Source organism: Haemorhous mexicanus, chromosome 8, assembly GCF_027477595.1.
Source record: "Haemorhous mexicanus isolate bHaeMex1 chromosome 8, bHaeMex1.pri, whole genome shotgun sequence".
Taxonomy (NCBI): Eukaryota; Metazoa; Chordata; class Aves; order Passeriformes; family Fringillidae; genus Haemorhous; species Haemorhous mexicanus.
The window spans coordinates 19,631,570-19,657,170 of record NC_082348.1 but is presented as its reverse complement, the minus strand read 5'-3'; the positions used below and the strand labels follow the sequence as shown (position 1 = coordinate 19,657,170).

The 25,601-nt window shown below is 36.3% G+C and overlaps 1 protein-coding gene across 1 annotated transcript in view; it reads right to left on the bottom strand.

Moving 5' to 3' along the window:
- MYO3B (myosin IIIB) overlaps positions 1-25,601 on the bottom strand; it is a 170,196-nt gene that overhangs the window by 66,645 nt on the left and 77,950 nt on the right. Inside the window, exons 22-26 of the mRNA XM_059852361.1 lie at positions 24,289-24,418; positions 10,323-10,402; positions 7,275-7,295; positions 6,157-6,234; positions 4,096-4,301 (exon numbers count right to left, since the gene is read on the bottom strand). Coding sequence (XP_059708344.1) covers positions 4,096-4,301; positions 6,157-6,234; positions 7,275-7,295; positions 10,323-10,402; positions 24,289-24,418 — 515 coding nt within the window. The remainder of the gene's footprint in view (positions 1-4,095; positions 4,302-6,156; positions 6,235-7,274; positions 7,296-10,322; positions 10,403-24,288; positions 24,419-25,601) is intronic.

The window sequence follows — 25,601 nt, the reverse complement described above, 5'->3', positions numbered from 1 at the left end:
GGTATCAGACAATGTTAACATTTTGTTTACAGAAATCACTTATGAACTTTGATATAGTGCAGGTTTACTGTTAAAAGAAGGCTTTCACTAAAAATGCATCATTGAAAAAGAAAGAATTTTTTATCTGTAGCAAGTCTGTTGACTTCCAATTTAATTCAGTGCTTCCCTGATTTTTGCATAAGAAGTGTATCACCACTGAATTTTTGGCCTTAGAAGAAAGCACTTACTGAGGTTATATGTTTTACAGGATTTTGTAATGTTTGACCAGTTTTAATTCCTAGCTCCACTCCATGCAAAATGTGACTTATTAAGGCCAATGAGACTTTATGTGGTCATGAGAAACGTAACAATGGTGGTTTAGAAACTGTGTATACCATGTATACTAACAGTGACCTTATGTAAATTTGTCCTGTGAGATTGAAAAAGCAGAACCAGCCTCACTGTGATCACTGTTACAGTAATAGCACTGGTATTGCCATGATTGTATGATCACAGTAACATCATCTGACTACTGTGAAATAGGTAAATGGCTTATAGTAAAAGTTTATCCTGCATCTTAATGCAATACAAAAATTTTAATGTCTAACATAAACAGGCAGGAAAGAAAAAAGACAATCCTTAAATGAAACTTGTGCAAAAGTTCTCAACACACTCCTATGAGCTGATGAAGCAATACAAGAATGACAGCATTTAGTACCATTGGTCTACCGAGTCCCTCGTCTTTCAACCCACTGCACAGTACATGCAACATAAAGGGAGAATCCAGCTGGGGGATATGTGGTGAGGACACACCTGCACACCACATCATGTCACGTGAGGCTCCAGGGGCACTCAGCAAGGAATGTTCCTTCCAGTGGGACCTTCAGTGCAGGTCCCCATGAGAAAGCACAACTCCTTTAAACTGCTATGCAGTGCATGGTCACCACATGACCCCACATTTCAGGCACACCTGGTTGACTGATCAACTTAATAACCCGTACCTAAAATCTGAGATTCCAGCTGAAAGATGGGCCATGTTGCTTCACAGCAAACTTAAGACAGATGCATGATGTCGTGGGGTGCAAGGCAGGGCCAAGGGAGACAAAGCGTCTAAGACTTGACAGGGATACAGTGTTTACAGGGACTGCAGATTACATTTTTCCTACTCTAAGTAAAAGAATATGTATATTTATATACATAAAACAGATGGTAATATACTTGGCTGAAGAAACATTGTGAGAATGAGTTACAATTAAGCCCTCTCCTCACCATCTGTTTTTTAACCCAATAAACTACATCCAGGTTTGCAAATAATCTGCTCTGCATGAAAACAGAAGACAGTAAAGAGTAACATTAGACAGAGCTTTATCTTTTGTTTACCTCCCACCTGATAAACTCTGAATGGATCTGCTCCCTGGCTTTGATTGTTTTGTCCTCATATTTCCTGCTAAGAGTTTACAAAACAGCATTATTGAACAGGCAGATAAGAAGCACACCTATTTGTTTAATAACATCAAGGGAGAAAAAATGCTGGCTCATCCATTTTGTTGTTCAGTTGCTCAAAAGGATCAAAATACCAATTAACTTGCTGGCTTAAAAAAATCTTTGATATCCTTACATTTACTGACATTTTGAAACTCTTTTTCATACTTGCCTAATGTCTTTTTGATTATGAACAAAGAAGTGCCAATCTGTTTAGCATTTGACCTGTTTTCTCAAACATTTTTATGTATTCAACTACTTAGTTCCTAAAAACACTTGACTAGTCATAGCTGTAAGTTGAAGAAAAATGTTTCTTGTTTCACTGATAGCCTTATAAAGTATTGTTTGATTTTATTTGCAAGAGCAAAAGAGAATAGAATAGAATAGAATTGTTTTAAAATAAAGCATGAGCTGAACAGAGGAACAAGAACATCTCCTTTCCCGCCCTCACATATATTCTGAACTCCGAAGTCTTCTTTGCTGTTGTGGAAATTAAATCTACTCCCCTCTCCTTCCCTTTTTGTGTTGACTTTCTTTCCTTAACAAATTACATCAAGTTGGACTAAAAACTTGGGGAGTAATTGACAAGATGTTAACCACAACTAGCTCTTATCTGCAGGAATGGAAAGCTACGGTCAATGCTGGTTTTATTACCATTAGTTTTCAAGGCTGTACTCAAATTCAGCACATTTTTGAATGAAAAGGAACTCCTGATAAGAGAAGGCTTAATTTCCTCTCAATTTACACTAATTCCTGGGGAGTTAATCTTAGTTCACTTACGTGTAAATTGAATAAAAGTTGTGGTTAATAATTCTGCTTTCAGTTGCTTCAGGATATTGCAAATTGATTGAATTTATTAATGATTACAAAAATTAATCTGTTAAATGTGCTCTACAATGGTGTGACCTTACTAAAATTACTAAGGTCACAAAAGACCAACTGACATCAGCTGTTCCTCATATGGCTTCCCTTCAAGGCCCTTCACTATCTTTGTTTTGCTTTTTGGACTCTTCTCTATAGTTTTAATGCCTTATATTGTGGTGGCCAAAACTGCACATAATATTCAAGGTGAGGCCGCTCCAGAGCAGAGCAGAGTGGGACAATCCCCCCCTTGCCTGGCTGGCCATTCTATGCCTGATGCCCCCAGGACACACCTGACTGCCAGGGCACTGCTGACTCACATCCAGCTTGCCAGTGACCACGACCCCCAGGTCCCTCCTGTGGCACTGCTCTCCAGCACCTCATTCCTCAGTCTGTCTGTACATCCAGGGTTGCCCAATCCCAGGTGCAGAACCTGGCACTCTCCCTAGCTGAACTTTATACGGGTGGTGATTGCCCAGCCCTCTAATTTGTCGAGGTCTCTCTACAGTCCCTTCCTGACTTCAAGGAGTCAGCAGCTCCTTCCAGTTTTGCATCACCTGTGAACTTGCTTAGTATCATTTCCAGCCTGCATCCAAGACATTTATGAGGATGTTGATGAGCACACAGCTGAGGATGGAATCCTGTGAAACCCCATGAGTGACTGGACACCAGCCTGATGTCACCCCATTCACTATAACCCTTTTGTGCCCAAACTGTGAGCCAGTTGCTCCCCCACTGCAATGACTGATTCATCCAGCTGTGTGCTAGACATTTTGTCCTGAAGGATCCTGTGAGAGATAGTATAAATGAAATCCAAGAAGATTTCATCAGCTGGCTTCTTCCTTAGGTCAGCCAGGTGGGTTACTTTGTCATAAAAGGAAATCAGGTTTGATAAGCAAGACTTTCCTCTCATGAAGCTGTGCTGGCTGTGACCAGTGATTGCACTCTTTCAGGCGTTTTTCAACGCCTCCCAGAATAATCTTCTCCCCAGCTTTTTCAGGCACTGAAGTATGACTAATGACTTGCTTTCATTAGATTCAATAATTCTATATTGTCTGGATAAGCAACCTCCAGTTCAAAAAATATCACACCATGATCTAGCCATTCACTACTTGCTCCTACTATTGCCTAAATGGTTAATGGAAGTGCTTCTGCTCACTGTTGAATTGCCCGTCCTATAAACTGAAAACCAGTAAATACTACACAAAGACACATTTAAAATATAGAGGAAACCATAATTATCATGAAGACGATAGCATTTCCTGAATAAAATTTATAACTTTTTGAGATTGAGAATATGTATTAAAGCCAGTAATAGCAGCCATGAGAAGGGTTAGGGTGAACAGAGATCCAATTATCACTCATTAAATATCTAAGATAAATGACTTTGCAAAGCTAAATCTGAAGCTTTCATATCAGTTCATTCTTAAACATGTGCACCTTCAGCTTCATATGATGGTTGAAGGTCACTGATCTTCCAAAATCCTTGAATTATCTGAGCAGGATGCATAATTTCCACTTGTTGCCTCTACAGAGAGAACCATGGGGACAGGCTTGGTATTTGTGCTCACCACAGGTTTCACACTGTTTCCCATTAGAGATCAGATATCTCTTGTAGTCTTTATCTCTGAAGTCCCTGTCCTCATTAGACATTGAGATCACACACCTACGCCACATACCTATGAACAACATTTGTAGAACTTTCTGTACTTAAACATAGAATATACCTTAGGGAATAGAATATTAGGAAAACAGCCCTATTATATGTCTTACCTTTTTACAAACTCTTCAAAGAGGATGCGATGAGAATACCCTTTTTGACGTATCTTGACAGTTTCCAGAATTCCAGTGTATCGCAGCTGCAGCAGAACTCTCTCATGAGAAAACATCAGTGCTTCTCGATCATCGTTGGGTTTAATGCAGCGGATAAAGTGAGGCTGTCCAACAACCATTTTGGATAAAAGATCCATGAGGGAATACTAGTGAGGAAAATAAAGAAGATGCACATACTTGACAAAAAACTGCAATGGAATGACTTAAGCAGGAGATTCATATTTGTAAACAGTTTGTAGTGCTTGATTATATTTTAATCTGTAATGTTAATCTACATTGCCTTTTTATTCATTTTTAAGATTTCAGCTGAAACGTGGAACCTATTAAAAATTTGCACTTTTAAAAAAATTTAAATATTCTGAATCTGATCTCTTACTTCTTGTACCTTTCTCTTCTCCTTATATCACATTTCCATAGTTGAAGAATGTCGATTAAAAATAAATAAAGTTGAAAACTGTCCTAACTATAATTCTACTGTAGACACATTTGATTGATCAAATATCGCCAACAGAAATACAAGCTTTACCATGAAACAATCACTGAAATTCACAGCAAATGAATTTTTGAGCCCAGGAAAGGTTTGCAAGAAGTCATCAGTTCAGTGCCCTGTCCACAGAGAACACTAGATGTATCTTTAACATTTCAGGTACATCTCTGTTACATTAATTAGAATCACTGAGAATATAAAGTGCACAGTCTCCCTAGAAATCTGTTCAACTGCTATATTATCACGACTATTCATGAAATTCTTAGCATCTAACATAAATCTTGCTACTGAAATGTGGGTCCATTACTTCTTTTCCTATCCACCCTAGACATGCAAAACAATTTACTCAGTTTCATTTTAAACTAAAATGAAAAATGTTTGAGCAGAGCATATATATTTTTTTCCATTGACTTCTCTGAATACTGATACTCCTGCTCCATACTCACCTCATTAAGCTGTTGCAGAATAAGCATGTGTTGTCAACTAAGTTCAATCTCATATCACCATATGTGTCTCAAAATCACATACAATTCCAAGCTGATTGTTGTCACCTTGCTGCAGGTTGTACATGTATTACAGTCTACTTCCACACTCACTACCCCATTACATTTTTTTTTCTTTTTACAGCTTCTACAGAGCTGGCATTTGTGTGGTTCTGCGCAAGAGCACTCTAAGGGCACACCTGTATGACAAGTCTGAATGTCAGTGTCCTTGCACTCTCCACACTGGGGCAACATCTCAGTAGACACCAGCTTCCTCTATACCCTTCCTTACACTATTCTACAAAACAAATTGATCAGGTATTCCTAGACAGCTTGAAGCTTTGACTCACATTGGTTAGCAGAACTCTGTGAACTTCCCTATTCTGCATGGCGCAAGGGCAGCCCAAGAGCCAACTACTAAAAACTTTTCCACTTTGCAATGACTGCAAGAAAAAAACAGTAACCAAGAGTCTCAGACTAGCACTTTCTTGACTCCTAAGCTTCCAGTTCCAACATTCTCAATGCCCTTTCCCTGCCTGTTTGATTTAAACACATGAGCAGAATGTGCATTACCTCAGACAGTATTACTACTGATAAAATGGCAACCTGTATGATTTACAATACCACCTCCAAAAGATAGATTGTTTCTTACTTATTAGCATTAATGAAAAATATTAATCTTTAAAGGTATGTATGCCTCAGCTTGTGAGAAAATATGAAGACTTTCATGATAGCATTTGTTTTATTTGCACAAAATTGGTGTTCTGCTTATAACGAGACCTGTTCTAGACCTCTAGTATTTTAGACAGAAAATAGTCTGGGCTCTAGATTCTGTTATCAATGTACTCAATGAAATAACAAAAATACAAGTAGAAGGAAACAAAGAGAAAAAAGCAAAAAAAAAGTTTATGAATCTACAGAGGCCTTGTAACAGAATAAAAATATTCTCTGATATTGCTCTTTGATCTTACTATCCCACAAATATTTTACATATATCTATTGGTCTTATTGTTTTCATTTTAATTTTTGTACCCTAAAATAGGAAGCCATAGTTTGCCGCTTCATGTTAGTTGTTTCCTCAGGATGCCGCATAACCTCCATTGTGTCAACCTGGAAGACAAAACCCTGATGTTAGGACTGTTCCAGAAACACTGCAGACCCACCCCACCTTGCCTATGAAAGCTGGGTTCAGTTTTTGTTATAGTCATTCCTTCAGGTGTGAGTACTTCAGAATACTTCATCAGAGATAGCAAGGCCAACTTCGAACAGATGCAGGACATAGAGACTTCTCCAAACTCAGTGTAAGCATTTTGAATTTTTTTTCGTAGTGTAAGAGCACTCTAGATTTATGATAGTACAATACTCAGCCAGTGAAACAGCTGTCAAGGTGCAATACTTTAGGAAGTGATTTCTAGAAGGTATTCCTTTTATTGCCACTACAATGAACTCCAACAGGACTTGTATCTATAAGAAGAATTATCATATTTTAATAACCAGGAAGTAAATTGAACTGCCTCATTTTGCTCATGTATGGAAAAAATACTGTAGGATAGTGAGTGGCAAACAAAGTAGGTAGTCTCAGAACATCTAAGTCTGTTCCCTTCTCCTACTATGGTTACTATTAATTACTTTATATTGCCATTTTGGTGCCAAGAATCTCAGCAATCTTATCTTGCCGAACTACCACAGCATACCACTTTTTCAGCATTGCAGAAAAGTTATTTTTAGAGGATAAACATGGACAATGAACATACTGCTCCTTATAGACTTTAGTTATATTGTTAGTACAGCTGTTTGTATCAAAATGAAACCAGAATTTATGAATGAGTATAACTGTGGTTACCCATAACAAGCAGATTGTGTTGCTACATTACAGCTCAACAAAATTAAAGAAAATTAACCAGCATCCTGTTTGCACGGAGCATTAACAGCATCTTAGTATTCACTTACTTTGGGGCAGCTTACCATCTGCTCTGACCAGGTGGCATTTGTATAAACCAGATAATGCTGTTGTCAGCACCTGTGCTACACTTCCCAGACTTTGCTCCATACAATCATTTCTAAGACTCACTGACTTAAGAACACTCTTCTGGACACTAAAATAATTGCTGAAAGATTATAGTTCTCAATAAAGTAATTGAGACTCTTACCTTCAGGAGGTATTTAGGAGACTGCATGCAAAATATAAAGGAAATGAAGCGCTAAGTAATAATAGATAAAAAAACTGATTTTGTGTTGGGGAAGAAATCAAAAGAAATCTAGTGAGGTCAAGATTCAGAACACAGATGGCACAAAGGGAGACAAAGTTCAATAAGGATGACCATAAAAATTTCAATATGCTTTTGTAATCTGATGTTCTGGCCCAGAGTGGCATACATGCACTGGTATATATTAAAAAAAGAATAAAAAAGAGAGATGCAGTTTGTTAACAGAACACTCTGTAATACATTCCAGGAAAAATGCCTTATCTGCACAGGTAACATCAAATATCTTAAGAGGTTATGTGACAAAGTAAATATCAATGAACTAATCAAAACAGCAGGCATGCCCATGGGGAAGGATCTGGAAATGTTTCAAGATTATCTTGGAAAGACACCTAGTTTCTGAGGATTGTTATCTAAATCTCTAGTAAATGTCAGGTAGAAGACACAAGCCATAACAGTGAGCACTGACAGTAAGTTCAGAATAACTGGTAATATTTAATGCTAAAAGACACACAATTTAATTATAAATAAGATCAAATATAGAACAAGAGTAAATAGCTTGAGGAATGATCTGAGCCCAAATGCCAATGAATAGGAGGTTCTAAAGAAAATTTTTCTCTGTCTAGAAAAGCAGAGACTCAGTGATGCTGTTGAAGATTGACCACTCACAACCCCTTATATTCATATCTCATATATCTGCTGGTCAATAAAGGGCAGTATCATCTCCTTTTCACAGCTGCTTATTTTCACCAAAACTGTAGAATCTGGCTATCTTGGGACTGCCATTCTATCAAATATGGCTTGCAACAGGCTGCTGGGCTCAAAAGAGTTTTGTTTTGGTTTGAGGTCTTTTTGGGGCAGCAAAGGGAATGAATGCACAGAAAGACAGATGGTCAGAAACACTCACAGAGGAGACGTAAAAGAATTTTTCTCAGAAAATTAGGCTTAAAGCAGTATTGTTAGATTTCTCTTCCTATGAATGAAGTTGTAAATTCAGAACTCTGCAATATGTAAGAACTGGAATAAATTTCCAAATCTTTTTGACAAGGAACGTTTGAAGTTTTCATCAGAAAAATTCTGACAGACCCTGAAGAAGTTTTGTCTCTAATTAATGTACAACACTGCGTGTCTATGAAGCCACACAATTTTATGGTAGGGCAACAACCTCACGTACACCAGACAATAGGCCTTCTCACAACTGGCTTGTTAGAAAGTGACAGAGCATAAAAAGAATGTCATGATCTAAGAATAAGAATGTCATGGTACTTCATATTTTAAATCACTAGCTTCTCTTTTTAAACAAAAATGAAGATATTTCAACTATTATGTCACATTTTTACATGACAGTCATAGTGACCTACAATAGGAATTCATATAATTACAACTGTAATGGAAAACAGCCTGACCTACAAAAGTCAAACTGTTTCATCACTAAAAAGATTCCTTCTAAAAGCTTTGAAACAATATTAAAAGAATGATTTATAACATCATGTCACCTTATGAAGTCACTTGAAATTACGACTTTCCACATATAGGCCACACCTGCTGTTGGCATGGTACGAAATACTATAAGACCAAAAAATATGTTAAGCAAAAAACCCCCTTCAATTAAATAGTGATTAAAACCCTCTTAAATTAAATAATGATTTTTCCAAACAAAATTATTACGTTTGGATTTTTTAAAACTAATTTTAAAATAATAATTTAAAATATGTTTCCCGAAATTGTTTTAATTAGGTGCTTTACAAAATTCTAAGAAATAGTTTATTTTATCTAAAAAGTATTGAAATTAACATTTTCTGAATAGTGTTGCACCTCTGCATGTCTTTTCTTTTAGTTCCTTTTAAAAAGATTGAAGGATGAGTAAAGTCCACTTAAACAGTACTCATTAACTGACTGTGTTTAGTAAAGCTCTGGAAGTGAACTGCTCTATTACAATCCCGCTGTATCAATAAAATCCTGCTTAGAAAGCTTGTGCTGAATATAGCTGGATGTAGAAGACAATGTGTACATAACACAAGAAAACTGGAAAGGCCACCCTTCAGCACTGAAAGTATTTACACCAGACAGGAAATAACAGTCTGAAATCCACATCTGTATTTGCAGGTACAGTGAAGGATATAGACATCTGGATGACATAAATCACCACACTGATGTTTGAGCCTGAGCTCCAAATACCAGAATATAACAAGAAGAAATAGAAAACCCAAAACATTACAAAATTTTGTAGACTTTTGAAAAGTTGCTGTTACCACTCATGTTTTAAAAATTTATTACTGTTTGCTTTGAAAAAAACCCAAACCCCCAAACCTTAACTAAGCTAACTCTAACAAGTACCACTTAGGAAGCAGGCAGGGAGTGTACATACTTTAAAGGACAACAGGTTTCCTCACAAAGTGTACTCTGTTGTAATCCTACTAATTGCCATAAAATTATCCCATCTTTTTGCAGTTATGCCACATACTTTCATGGCAAAATTCAGCAGCATTTAAACTCTACAGTTCTTTTTACAGAATAGTGGTTTTGCTGAGTAATTTTTTTCCAGTTATCTACCAGTCACAAACATCTCCTGGTTTTTCACTTCCAAGTGAATAAAAAAGAAACATATATTAAAAAAAAATTTATTTTGCCTTTCATACTGTTAAATACACTATTCAAATTTTACCTAGTAAGACCTCTTTCTAGATCAAAATTGTCAGAGGAAAATCTTTACCTCTGGAATAAAGAGGACTATTGATATCAATGTAACAGATTCCACTCTAAAGGTTTAAAGATTAATCAGTAGGAAATTGATTCTTCACTGAATTCTACAATAGGTTCATCACTAAAACTGGAAACCATGCTCCAAGACAAGGTGCATGTTACTGGTAGTAAAGGCAGACTCTTATTTGGTAAGAACCTCACTCTATACCCACATCAGCTAAGTATTGTGTACACAGTCTCACTGCAGTATTTTGTAAACAACGGCCTGTCCTCAAAGGGAGCACTACTGACCTTGATACGCCCAGCACTGAGCTGTGGAGGCAGAGACCGAGATGCTGCTGTCACTCTGGCTCTTGCTTGTGCCAAATTACCTGTTCAAAAAGAAAGAAATTCATACTGCAAAAACTATTCAAGAAGCTTAGAGGAGAAAAATTTTTCCTGTGTAAAATCAGTTTGTACAATAGTACTAAAAATAGCAGACACCCACACTTCTTCCACACCTCCCTCATTACCAATTGTGCCTGCAGAGCATTCAGCACAGGCATGACAGAGTGCAGTGTTGATTTAGAGGGGAGGAAAAAGTCAGTGATAAGGTGGTATGTCACTGACCTTAGCTACTGAGCTGATGAAAACAATGACAGCACAAAGGCATACAGCTCAATCACTAGTAATCAATTTCTCTGTGACTCATTGAGAGATTTCAAAGAGCAAAAAGACTACAGAATCAATCTTGTTTCTATGAAATCACATGGATCCTCAAGTGTTAAGACAGTATCTTAAACTCACAAACTAAAGAGAGAGATGAGAAAATGATAAGACAGCACCATTTTTTGACCTTTTGACATATAATTATCAATCTTATTGTCACTCTGGGTTTTTAAAGACTGACTCAACTTCCCTGGCAAAAATATATTGTGGTGTCAAGCAAAAGACTAGCGCCTTTTTTAAAATGTAAGGTATGACGAGTCCTAAACTTTTTCTTCTGTACTTGTAGAAAGCCAAAGTCATCACAAAATAGCTTTTAAAAATAAAGCCTAGGAGAAGAGAGAGGAAGTGATATCGGACTTGCATATGCAAGACACTCTGTATATTTCAAAGTTTTAGCAAGTCTAGCACAAGATGTCCAAATGTTTTCTCTGGCTATATCTTCAGAGGCTAAACTGTGATTAATAGCATTGAAAGAACCCTTTGAAGCAGGATTGGTGACATCAAAGCCCTAATCCATGGGTGGCAGGATTTTTATAATGAGTGGGAAGCATTTTAACACATTTCAAAGGATTTACAGCATGAATAAACAATAGGCCTCTGCAGATGTACCACACACCTTTCAGAACCAGAACACATAAATAAGTGTCTATTTTAATTTAAATGTAAATAAAGTGTTAACACTTCTTTCAGATGCTAAATGACTTGTTTGCATCAACTCCGGTGTTTAGCTGTTAGCTTTACAGAAAGGCGGTAACTCTAAACAGTCTTCTGAGCTTTGCTAAACTGTGCATTACATAACTAGCAAGAAGGCAGGATGGGAAAAATGAAAACAAGAACACCAAATCACTGGTAAAGAAACCCAAATTCTGGTAATAATTCCCTAAGACAGCAGAGCAAATCCAGTGTCCACTGTAACAACTGAACAGAACTTTTGCTCTTACTTTCCTCTGAACAAGAACAATACAAAACCCCTGAAAATAATATGGAGGCCAGCACTCAAACACAGCACTCTTCATTCCAACATTCTGAATTCATTTAAAGAAGTATTTATCTTTTAAGCTGCTGGCACTGGTATTGACACAATACTGCACAACTGGCATGTCATTTCCAGATCTAAAATCATATGTTACCTGACAGTTTAAATCATGGTCCAGAACACAAGGTATGTCCACTGCTTTGGAAACTGCTGTAGGCTGTTATACTGTGTATGTTAATGAGAACCACAACTGTTTGGGAAATCTTGAATATCGATGCACATGCATGGTACATACTGTAAATACATGTATCTCTCCAAAGTTAAAATGAGGACTTTAATGAACAAGTAGATGGTGAAATAATTTTTCTCCCAGTTGCAATTTTGTTATTTTTGTATGTTAGAAATTACTCTTTTGGGCCTTTTTTTGTCTAAAATAGCTTGGAAAGGTTGTTTTTGGCTAAGTTTCAGATTAGCAAGTCTAAAGCTTAAAAACCTTGCACTGAAAAAGTGATAACACATGATAAAAGAGGAGAGTTGGAAGAAGAAAGGACTTTGAATCAGACTGTTTAAAATTACAAAAATTTCATTGTATTTTGTAAAAACTTTAAAAACTCTAATAATGAAATAAAATTTAGAATGGTTCTATAGCTGCTCAAGGTTCACCATGCTCACTGCTGGCATTAGCTTTCTAGGGTTCATAATTAATACCCCTGAGGTCTCCCTTAGTTTCTCATGCAAAACTAAAACTAAACATTTCTGATCTGTTAAGCCAAGCAAATAAATAAACCTTTTAATTAATCACAAATCTTTAATGACTTCACAAACAAACAAAAACCAAAACAAAATAAAACAAAAACCCCAAAACCAATAAAACAAAAAACCACCAAACAAACAAAAAACCCCAAAGTGTTCAGTGCCCACTTAAAAAAAGAAATGCTTTACCTATCATGCCTTTGTTCAGTAGTTACTTCCTTCTAGGAATGGATTCTTACCAGTGCTTATTTCATGTGTCAAGTGAATTCCTATGTAATTACTTGTAGCATTACATTGAATCCATGGAAAAAATATTACTAGGATTTTCTTTTTCAGCTGAAACACAAAATGATACTTCAATAAAAATTTCTGAATTACTTATCCGATGTAGCTCATGCTCAGGAGAAGTAACTACCAATCTTTAACATGTCTAAGCCATTAAAACCAATGAACAGAATTAATGTGGTTTGAAATTAGTCTACATAATAAGAATTGTTTCACCCAGGGTTACCATGGTGTTCACAGTCAGTAAAATTTGGCACCTATCCCTGCATTTGATTTTCATTTACAAGGTAATTTATACCTTAACACACCAAAAATAATTAAATGTTCATCCACTTTGTGAAAAGCATCAATATTTGAAGAACAAATGTTTATAGGTAATAACATGGGTAGCTTGAACTGTCATGGGCTCTTTGAAAGGTTAAACTGGTTAAAGGGTAAAAGACTGCACTGTGCTTTTCAAATCCAGCTTCACACCAATTATATAGTCAAAACTTTAAGTAAAATACAAATTACAACCCTGCAGACCAAATGCTACCTACATTAAATCCAAGTCCATAAAGTGGACCAACTAAGTCATATAAAACCCTCTAAAAATGGTCTTATGTTTTGGAGATTTAGTTTTTGGGGGTTTTTTGGTGTGGGTTTTTTTTTTTGGGGGGGGGGTTGCTGGTTTTGGGTTTTTTTGATTTTTGTTGTTGTTTTTTTTTTGAGAGAGGGGAAAGAAAGTTAATGGCTAAAGCTAGGATTCATCTTTTAAACATGTACATGTTTCATTTTACTTACATGCACTTCAGTTCAATGGGACTGCTCCTCTGAACAATTAAGGCTGCTACCTATGCACATGGATCAGAGACTAAGGTCTCTGGGACTCATGGTGACAATGGATGAGTCAGTCAGATGTAATGTTTCTCTTTTTGCCTCTGTTCAATAAAGTTAAGAACTAAGTTAAAGCATTCTCTTTAATGCTTTGAGAAGTTTCAAAAGTTTGGGAAATGGTCTTAGACTTTTCAAGGGAAAAAGAAGTAGCAGCACAAAATCTATGCACTCCCTGGCTAAGCTTAGTGTCAATGCTCAGCAAACCTCTCTTTGTATTGAAGCTGTTTAGAAGATCTCACATCTCTGCAAGAATGTTCTTCACTGATGCCTCATTTCAGCTAGGTGAGAAAGACCATATTATCAAAGAACTGCATCTCTTCTATTATGCAAAGCCAAGCAGAAGAAGTTTTGAAAGTCTTTACATCACACACAAAGAAGAAATGTGGTTTTTTTCTTTTTCAAGTTGGACTTTGGAAGTGGTCTCTAGATCTCAAAAAGGACTAGTCAGCAATCCTGGCTTCTCATTTGCATTCCTGGTAGTTACTCACTGTGTAATCCGACTGAATTAATGATTGGTCTGGGTGTTGACTTTATGCACTAATTACGAAAAGTACCCACTCTGGCTGGATGCTCTGATGTCACCTATGGTTTGTGCTTAATTTATTCTTAGGTGATGGCTTCTGTAAGCAGTACCAAGAAAATAGCAATATCAGCACTGTATTTATAATCTCATTTTGGTTTTGCCTGCAACAGATCACTCCTCCCAAAGTAAGAGCATGCCAGGTAAGAAATATTTTAAGCTTTGATACAACATTCAGTTTGTGAAGTGCAAATTACTTACCAAGAAAAAGCCTAATGACAATGTCACCTCACTGTACATGTTGCACCAGGGATACTACTATTGTATTGAGGGCAAATACAAGCTCTTTCCTTATCCTCATATATTTTATTAATTTCTTTCATGCTTCTAGTTCAGAAAAAGAGGGGTTACTTCAAACACCATTTACAGTATAATATGGTCAGAAATGCTACAAGGCATTCATATTTCATTGACGTTACTTCTAATCACAGCTAAGCACTCACACTCCAGAAGAGGTACAGGGCCAGACAATGTCTTTGACATACACAGATTCTTCTCTGTCTTTCCTTTCAGTACATTTTATCTGGCCAAAGGAAGTCGACTCCTTATCTCCATAATGCATTTTCATCTTCTGCTACTCTAAGACTAAGCTTTTAGCTCAACTACAAATGAATACATGTACTTTTTTTATTGGGTACTAATTTGAATCTGTCTATCAAAACTCTGTTCTTTTGAGTCATTGAGAGTCATTGAAGTAATTTAAGCTAATCTTGTGCAATAAAAAAGCTAAGAATCCCATTTTCTCATATACTACACATTTTAGACAAGAATGTATTTATAAAAATACTGTCTGTAGAGCACAACTATTAATACAGATAGACCTCAACTACTTCTTCTTGTGAAAAGACAATTACTTGACTTTTTATCCAAAATAAAATCAAGAAATATTATTTCCAAAATCAGATACATATTACCAAACAGAATCTACTCAGCATAAAAGCTTAGTAATAGTGAAGCCCACCTGGGAATAACCTAATTATGAATATTTGCTTCAGGACAAAAAAATATGCATGTTTTTGGCCCAGATTATTTGAAATGAAAAATCCATGCCATAGTGAACTGAGGAATTCTGATACTGATTCTCAATTAGATTAAGGATTTCTTTAGTCTTTTTAGCATGAAGTAGACACCAATCATATTTACGGATAACTAAAAACTTTACATTGCTAGACTGGGATTGGAGAACCTGAGTATGAATTCAGTGTCTTGTATTGCATACATCGCAGTCACTTCAGTGGTCACTTCCCACATTAGGAAGGCACATACTGGCAAATACACAGCACCATGTCTACAGCAACAAATAAAACTTTGCTTGTAAGCATCAACACTGACTGCCATGTTAAAGTATTGTTTCAACACAGTAGGTTAGTAGGCTTCTTGTAGAATGTAAGGGAACAGAGACACCAACAGCAGCCGAGACAAAATGAAGGTCAAACTGCCTACTGTATTCTGTACATATCTACATACATAGTGTCTATACATACTATAGATCTGTCAGTAAGAAAGGTCTTAACTTTTATTCTTACCTACTAAAGAAGAACAAATTATGGTACTGATTAAACTAGTTAATGGTACTGCCCAAGGTATTTTTCTAACACAACTTTGAGTATTAACTGCTGCTTTAAGCAACATGTCCAATTTTCAAGCTAAACTGAACTAAATGTGTATTCATCTACTCGACTGGGAGTATGTTCACTGAAACATGGACCATTCCTGAATTATCATGGGCACAGTATGTGGTCAGAGGACGTACAAGAAACCTTATGTGATTCTCATAATCCTGGGACATGACCAAACTTACAGACAGTAGGCAAAACACACATGGTATAGTCTGACAATGTGATAAAGAGGTTCTTAGCCCAGGCCAAGGGATGATCATGTAGTTCTGGAAAACAGAGTGGCAGAGCAGGGACTAGACTGCTATCTGACCACAGCCAGGAGGGCAAAGGTTGGGCACCTTTGTCCAAACACAAGACTAAGAATAGGAGTGGCACACTAGGTACAGTGAGTGCTAACTATCTGAAGCTGCACCTAAACAAAAATAAAATACACTTTAAAAGTTTGGAAAAGGAACAATTCTTGTATAAACAATACTGCAATTTTCTACAGCTTCATGTTCACCATTTTCTTTAGTCAGGTTTGTAGCCTGACTAGCTGGAGACCTGATCAACTGGCTGGCTGAAGAGAGGCTGGTCACAGCCCAATCCAGTCAGGCTTCCAGCTGCTACATTACAGAAAAAATTGGCTTCGCTTTTTATGATTTATATGTTCTCAGACAACATGGGCCACTTCTTTCAGATATGGTCCTTAGCAATTTCCTCACATATCTCTTGTAGTGCACAGTTTGTTGCTATTGTATGTAATCAGCTCAGTACAACAAACCTTGAATTCTCTGGGAACAGCAGACAGGAAAGAACACTGCTGCTGTCAGGACAATACCTCTCCATCAATACGAGGTTTTCTGCTGCCCCAGCAGATTGGCCTGCTACCACATCTGTAACTGAGATTAGAAAAAGACTACAGAGGTGAATTTTCTGTGAAACTTCATTGTTGAGGAATTCTTGACTGATTTTAAGCATTGGTCAAAATAACCTTGTTGTACTTACATCTACTCAGGCTGGACAAGTTTATTTCTTCTTCCAGAGGTATGTGGAAGAACAGTTCTAAAACCATACACGGGTTGGAAATATAGTTATCCTACAGTCTGATTCAGCTCTAGTCTCCCTCGTTGTTTTATGTAGTTGATATATTTCCTCTTGCATGTTATGTGAGAAATGTTTCCCCCCAAATCATATATGCTTTATCCAGAAAAGTAAAAGTATGATTATAAAGAACATGGTAGTTATTGTTCTATCTATAAAGCTTCAGAGTGCTCAGTTTAACTTGAGGCCAAAGTAAGTTTCTACAACAATAGTAAATAAACAGGAAATCCAGGAGAAGTCAAGAACTGTGATTTCTAGCCCTTTGCTTGTATTCCAGAGTATGTTAATTCTCCATACAATGCTTAAAAATTTTACAGTATATATTTCATCACTCAGGACCTGCTGCTGAAGCTGCTCCATACATACACACTAAAATCAAAATCCTACTACAGTGGTCAAAATCCTACTAAAGCCAGTGAAGATTCCCAATTAATTCAGTGACAAAATTCAGGTGCAAAGCTGCAACTGAAAGCACATGGAAAAAATTATGGAACATTTTCTCTGACCTCACTATGACTATCACTATCCCCAGTCATCAAGTACCTAAGGCTAGACAGGCTAAAAAATGATTTCAAAATCAAGTTTTGAAACTTTAATGCAAGAACTTGTCTTTTTTAAGTGTTAATTTAAGATGAAACAAGGTTACAGAACTTTTAGAGTCCCAGACCTTCCCATTTCTGAAATCTAGTCATTATTGATGTTGACAACTAATTTAATCAAGTCTCAAAGGCTTCTCAACTGAACCATTGCTCCCCTGGATGTCAGTACTTCTCTGTATTATCACAGTTGATACAAAACCAGTTACTTCTGCAGTAAAGCAAAACATTAATTATATTTGTATGTCTGCTTTTAATGAAATAAATACTCATTCATACAAACACCCACAAACACATTTGCTTTGTCACACACTGTGACCTGCTATCCAGGCAGCTCAATGAACCACTCCTGCATCAAGACAAGTCAGGTTGGAGTAAGGAAGACAAAGTCAATAATAATAGATAATGCTGGTTCAGTAAAGTACTGGCCTTTACAGCTTGCTGTAAGGTGAAGGAATAAAGAAAAATGATAATAGTAAAAAATCATAGTAAGACTGCATGAAATATTCTGAAATGAATATACAAGCTTCAGCACAGACTCAGAGGTTTATTTTCCACCCACTACATTCATCCTTTAGATATATCAATCCCTTAATGCAATTATTTTGAAGGAGTGGGAAATGTAAGCACATTCTTTGTTAAGAACACACCAGAAAACACCATAGATATTCATATGAGTAAGATTATCTGAATATTCAAGAAACTTATCTGCTCTGAAAACTCATTAGGAAATTTAAAAATAATGCTCTTCTAGGATTTGAACTTCAGAGCGACTGAATGCTTCCAATGACATACTGAGCATCTTTGACATAGTTTGTTTGACCTTACAGCACACAGTGCCTATTAAAACTGTCAAGTAAACTACTCATTAAAATGTTGGTATAATGCTCTCTGAATATTTTCTCTTTAAATTCTGTATATGCTGTACAGTGAAATCACACAGTCTACTAGTTAATATTAAAAACAGTAACATCTTTTATGTGATGTATCTTTTGTTTCCTCAATATCAATAGATTTTGAGTTTAATTAGTATACAATGCAGTGTTAAGATTAATTACTATGCACTACTGGGAAATCATGTTTATTATAGGATTGAGAAGTTAGGCCAGAAACATGAAAATTGGGAAGGGTATCTCTTCTGAGAAAAAGGTAAAGTAAAACCATTCTCAAGATTTGTTCCAGAGAGATTGATCTATTATAAATCAAATCAGTAAATTAATTTAGATCTATTCTTAAACTTGTCCACTTCTACTTTTATTAGAATTCAATTTGCAAGCACTTGGAGACAAAAAAAATCTATGCCCCCTTGCTCATTTTCAGTACAATATAATCAGTGATGTCTCAGATTAAAAACCAGCATAATTCTGTTTGAGTAACACCCTTTACCAAACATAGCTGTGGTGAATCTAACTCGACAATTCTCAGCTGTCGTGCTTACTGCCATGTGCAATTCCAGAGATTCACTGACACTATTTATAGGGAGTTATTCTCAACAGTAAATAATTGTTATGCTTTATATAAAGCTTCAGCAGGACTGAGACCTTAACTTTGATCTGATAGATGGCTCTGTTTCTAGATGAGTTCCATTTTTAGGGCTATTTCAGAGCATTTTTTGGATCCTATTGCTAGCAAGTTTTACGAGTATCTGTACTGCATTTGTCCTATGGTCCTTATTTGTTCTAAGGTGCAAAACCTTAGGACATGAAGAAAAATAAACACTGAGCTGTAAAATGCTCAAGTGCAGAACACTAAAAAGTAATTCATCACTCTACCTCCCAAAAACAGTTAAGCTACAATTAATTGAGTTTACTGATGTCCCACATCTGCAACCCAGTAAAGTTCATGACTGTTACGCTGCACAGCTGTGGTTTAAAGCCTCTCTTTGCATACAACTCACTGGCAGCAGAGCAAAAACTATTTTTGTGGTTTTAACTACAGACCAGTTAGAAGTACAAAAGCCTCCATGTCCTGAGTCAAATACACAGCTTCCATTCCTTTACTAAAATTCTTACAAAATATAAATTCTGATTAATTTTTAAGTAGAGATACTGTAATTACAATGATTTTGTTTCCAGTTCATTTGACTTAAGAATGCCTGATCTCTGAAAGGTTAAAATACTAACACAAAAGTACCATTATAAGATCTTATTGTGGAATAGATTAGTAAAATTAAAATGTACTTGAGCCTTTGGTTCTATTGTGATGTATGGAAATCAGAGGAAAAAATACACTAAACCCAAATGGAAACATGCTGTATTTCAGTGAATGACACACACTAAACCAAGAGACCTACCACTACATATTGCTAGAGCAAGGGCCTGTGCTCAATAGGAGTGCACAGTAACAAACATGACAGCTCCAACCTACTAGGTTCTACTGAAAACAGTGGCAAAGCACCTATGATTTTGACTTGACAAGAATACACTTCATGTATGCCCAGTAGTACCTGTTCATGGGACTGAAATGCAAGAAAATCTCTTTTCTTTGGTTTCTGACTCCTCATGAGGAATCATGTGCTATCACAGTCACACACAAGTTACACACAAGTTAAAGATAGTACTCTTGTCACCAAGAAGTGGTGAAAAGTGGTTCTCTAAAGTATTTTGCAAAAGACAATAATTCTTTTGCTCTTTAGCGTGCATAAAGCTAACCTGAAATATTTTTTTTCACATTTTCTCTTAGCACATGGTCTATTAGTTGTTTGTTTTGGTTTGGTTTGGTAAACAAACATATACTATTTATAATTACTTTTCATCTAAGGTTTGTAAGCAAGATTAGAGACTCAAAGGCAGAAAGAACATGGACTAAAAATCAATATTGAGGAGGGGAGATGACTTTTAGACAGGTGAATTATAAATAACTTGTGTCTGGAAAAAATTCTACTTTGGACAAAAAATTACCTTGTTAAAACATGATTAATCAAACACTTCATCCCAGTTGTGAAAATTCTCATCCCAATTATCTGTGACAGAGAATTATATTTATGCTTAAATATATATTATATTTATGATTAAATATATAGGCACCACATACAAGGAGTGTTTTTAAGCAATGATATACTTATATATGTAATATAATGGATATAATGGACACTCCATTACCCTAATGCATGAGCAATACTCAATGCTACTAAAATTATTAGATATGATGTTGCTGCAGTATTTCTTCTCTGTAGCCAAAAAAAACTACTGATCCTCAGAGCAAGAACAAGGATGTTTTGCAGTATCTCTGCTCTTCTGGTGGGAAGGCTGGAGGATTTCCCTTTCCCCTCCCTGCAGAAGATAACTTTCTCAAACTTCTAAAGGTCTGTGAGCACGGCAAGGACAAAAGTCTGCAGAGATTGTGTTTCAAGAGTAGAAGATCTTCTTGTGATGCAGCTTTTCTAAGAAGATAAAAACCTTGCAGTCTCAAAAACCCTCAGGGGTGCTTTGCCCAAGTAACCAAACAGTACCACCCCTTACAGGTGATGCTGCAAAAATTATTGGATATCAGGAGAGGGAGCAAAATGGTCTGACTCCTCAATGGTGAATGTATCAAGGCTGTCCCTAATTTTTCCAACAAAAATCCTCTATTCTTACAAGGGGACTCTATTTTCTACTTCATGTGATTCCTTTTCTCTCTGATATTTACCAGCAACAGTGATAAACTAAACCCAGAGACAATCAGGAATATAGTCTATCTAAATGGGAACTTGCATATTCATCTACAGTAGTGGCAGCACAAGAAGCTATGTCTAGAGAAAAAAAAGTGACAGATGTGGAAGCAAATGGGAGAACTGTTAGGTTAAATCAGAATACATTCATTCAACTTTGAGGTTAAAGGTCCCTAGAAAGTGCAAATTTCAAAACATACTGAACATGACTAAATTTCCACTGAAAGATGAAAAAACAAGCTGTATATGCTACAAAATTAGATCCAGAATGTTTAAGTTCCAATGTCTCATATGAGTAGTTGCATACTCTATTAACAATAAATTACTATTACAAATGTATATTTAATGTCCTGCTGTTAATTTCTGGCCCTTTAAACTGCACAGACTGCTACTGTGAAATAGAAGCATTTGTTGAGAAGGGATAAGTGTACTTGATAAATTACAAGGATTAACATGATCTTAAATTAGTAAAAGAATTTAGCTTTTTAGTATTTATTTTCTTGATGCTGCTCAGTTTTTGACAGGGGAAGATACGACGGTTATATAAATATACTTCAAACAGAGGATCATCTCAGGGTGGGAAAGGCATCTTTTTGTTCTTTTTGGTATTTAAAGAACTACATTTTCAGTCCTTGTCAGTCCCACGATTTCAGTCTCGCATTCCCTCACGCCTCTGGGACAGCACCACCCAGTGGCTGCAACACGTATGGGAGACCGCTGCTTGGCAAAACCCACCTACACTGCACGTTCCAGAGATAGCTGCCAGCAGATATGAGAATGTGCTGTCACTCATCTTCAAACAAAACACCAAACATACTGCCAGAAAGCACATTTCAAGTCAGGTTTACCTGGAAAGATGGAATATGGCTTCCATGTAAATTACTAACTTTTGCTGATAGTCAGTAATTAGTCAGTAATTGACCAAAAGCTGTCCCAAGATTATGAATCTTAATCAGTATTTTTTTCTGGTTTTCTTTAGGAATGAAGCACATGTTGAGTGGAGGGAAGAGGGCTAAGAGACAGGGACAGAGTACAATGGGATACATACACACTCACTATTCTTTTGTTTACAAAAGCATCTTTGTAGAAAGTTAAAAGAATAGCATTATCTTTCTTCACTGAGCAGATGAAGTAGAATTGCCAGCAATGCCTTCTGTTCTCAGCCAAACTTTTCATTTATCTTGCAAGCTGCCAAAACTAAACCTGGCAACAATCTGATTTTAGAACACAGAGGCCCCAACGCAAGATGTGAATGTCAATTACATCAGACAGCTGGAAAAAAAGAGTAAAATCACAATGGTTTTTAAAAAAATAAAAATTACATAAGAGCTTTAAGCTATTCTTATAACACCATGCATAGAAGCATATGCACAATAATTTTTTTTTATCAGGATGTCCTGTACCAGCTTGACAAATACAGAAAACACTTAACTTGCTGTGTGCTCTTCACAGAAAGGTAAATGGAGAGAGAAAGCATTCAATTAAAAAGTAGGTAAAATACACCAGCATGGTAACTTGACATTAACTGCAATGAGAAGTATCTCTCACTGAACCTTCTATGCATCTCAGCCAAAATACTCAAGTTGAGTGCTGCAGCTACTGATAATAACTCTATAAGGCCAGAAAAAGATGAATTTGCATGAAGACATCAGCATTCTGATTTTAAAATAGCAATAAAATAAAAAGTATATTTGCAATAATTTGGACTGATAACTGGAACAAAGCACCTAATTAGTTTCATTCTGAAAATAGCTCCAAGGTATAAAACAGCTTGTAAAGAGGGGTGTGGAGGCACATTTGACCATATATGAGCTTTCTTTCTTGCTTTGCTTGGTCAGAATCTCTTTCATCAATTCAACACAGACTCAAATGTAGAGTAGTAATTGACAGAAAGAGCCTTTGTTCCCCACTTGGGCAAAACCAATCCTCCATCACAAACTATATTCCTTTCCATCTAAACTCATTGTAGCTGAAAGGAGAAGCAGATTCCTCACTGGATCCTCACTTCTCAGGGACCTCTGAAAGTGTAATTTAAGGTGGGGTAGTTGAAAGCCTTTCAATTACAGGAAAAATTACCCTGTAACAGGAACCTATCCTCTGCAGTATATAAACAGATATGATGATATCAATTTTACATGTGCAAAAAAAGCTCAAAATATTTTTTTTCTCCAGATTTCTTTTTCTACACAGAAATGTCAAGAGAGGTTATATGCATCACCAGATGCTACAACTGGGTTACTGGCAGTCAAGAAATTCAAGGCAAAGAACTGCTGCACAGGCCTAGGATTGCACCTACAGCCAATGTACAGTAAGCCTACCCAGCACTATCTAATGCATCGACCAAGTATTTCTACCTAAACATTCAACCTCATCTCCATATGTTAGCTCACAATAGTTTTGCAATCTATTGTATTAAATTTAGTATTACATACTTTTCCATTGTATTAAATTTAGTATTACATGCTTTTCTCACCCATTATGAAAAAGATGCTTTAAAAGTATTAAGAGAAGTATTCATTTGCTGGCTTGTTTGCATGGATACTGCAGAACTATCATTTGCATATGGTACTGGCATTCTGGCACCTATCCATGGAGTAATCAAACTTCATCTTGCTGTTTTATTTAGCTACAGATCTGGCACTTTCATGCAAGTCAAAGTCAACAAGCTTTAAATCAACGGAATTACTTCTAGCCTATTAGTATATGGCTTTTATAATTTGTAAGAAACTGTATTACATCAGTGCTTCTAAATAGATGGGTATTACCTCCAAAACACCTTGATCTACATCACATGATTTATGAACTGTAAGACACGGTACGCAAGAATCTACCATCTGGGTACTGATCTTAGTAAAGGACTAAGAACTAGAAACTCCCATATTTTTATCATGCTCTGAGAATGACCTCTTGCCCTACACATCTGATAATCTCCCTTTCTCTGGAGTCAGGGAAGAATCTTGCTGCACGAGATTCATGAAAGAAAATTAAATCTTGAAATCAGAGAACAAACACTCTGGAAAGGAGATATGATAAAATAATTGAAAAAAGATTGTCCAGAATCAAATAAGAGTTTGAGAGGAACAGGTAGCTGAAGAAGCTACAATGTCAGCAAAGCTATGCAGAACATACCCGTTTTTGTTAATGGGCTAGAAAAAAGTTGCTGAAGAAGTTTGTTCTCTGAAGTTCGCAACACCACCACTATGTCAGCAGGAAGAGTGTCTCTGTTCTTCTCAAGGAATGCAGAGGCATCATATAATACCTAGTGTGGGAAAACAGAATCAGAAATTTTGATGAAAAGCGTTACCCAAAACCTACTGGTTTTTTAAAATGTGAATGGTCAGGATCACCAAGCAAACCAGCTAGCTTGGTCTGACAAGCAAATGAAACACCCTCAGAGGTCTTGAAAGTGAACCATAGCAGTGTGTTCAGAATGCAAACTGGCTATACAGAGTATCTATATTCATAGAATGCCATTGCATAGCAAATTGGGTTAAATGGCTTAAATCCTGTTATGCTATGCTTGGCCATGTCAAATGATTCTATGCATGAGGCAACACAACAGAGATATTTCATTAAAGCTTCAGCTGATCATTTACTTGTGATGTAAGAAATGGTTCTCAGGTGGTCACTTTCTATTGGTTTCTGCACCAAACCTGTGGTCTATAAGTAGACCTGCTGGAGGAACAGTAATAAGCTGGACACAGTGTTAGTACATTAAATCAGGTTCTCATGGCACTGAAAACCATATTAGGACAACAAAACATTCCTCTATTTCAATTATTTTAACCGTTTTGATTAGAAATTAATGGCTGGATATTTGTATTGATATAAGAATCAGTTAGTTTTTCATTTTGTTTAATTGCAATGATTTTTTTAGAGCTGTTTTATTATCACTTGCAATACTCCTCTTCAGCCCAATTTCCCTGAAGTCCATTAATTTACACAGAAATTTAATGCTCTCTGGCAATAGAAAACTGGCCAGTATTGTTTTTATTATTTTATTGTATTTTATTATTTGGCCATGTGGGTACAAAGAATTAACTAAAACTGTGTGAATTTTAATAGTTATTCTTAACAAGACAGAAAGCCAGACCAAAGTTACTAGAATACATCTTAAAATTTTGGAGTCTTATAATGATCCAGAGATGAGACCTAATCGATAACTATATAAAACATGGGTATTTTGATTTTGTCTATGAACAAATATTTGGGCCTGAAACTGCAAGCAAAGCTCATGTTATGGTGAAAACTGGACTGTTACTCCCCATGTAAAATAATACGTGAATAAGAACCTCCGAGAAAAAAAGATACAAGGTTAAGAAAACACCTCTACTTGCAAGTCCCAGTCTTTCCAATGCACTCTATAGGGTCTTAAGTTCTGTTACAGACACTGGTTTACATTGCTTTTCATGCATGTACTTTGCATGACACTCTGCAAGACA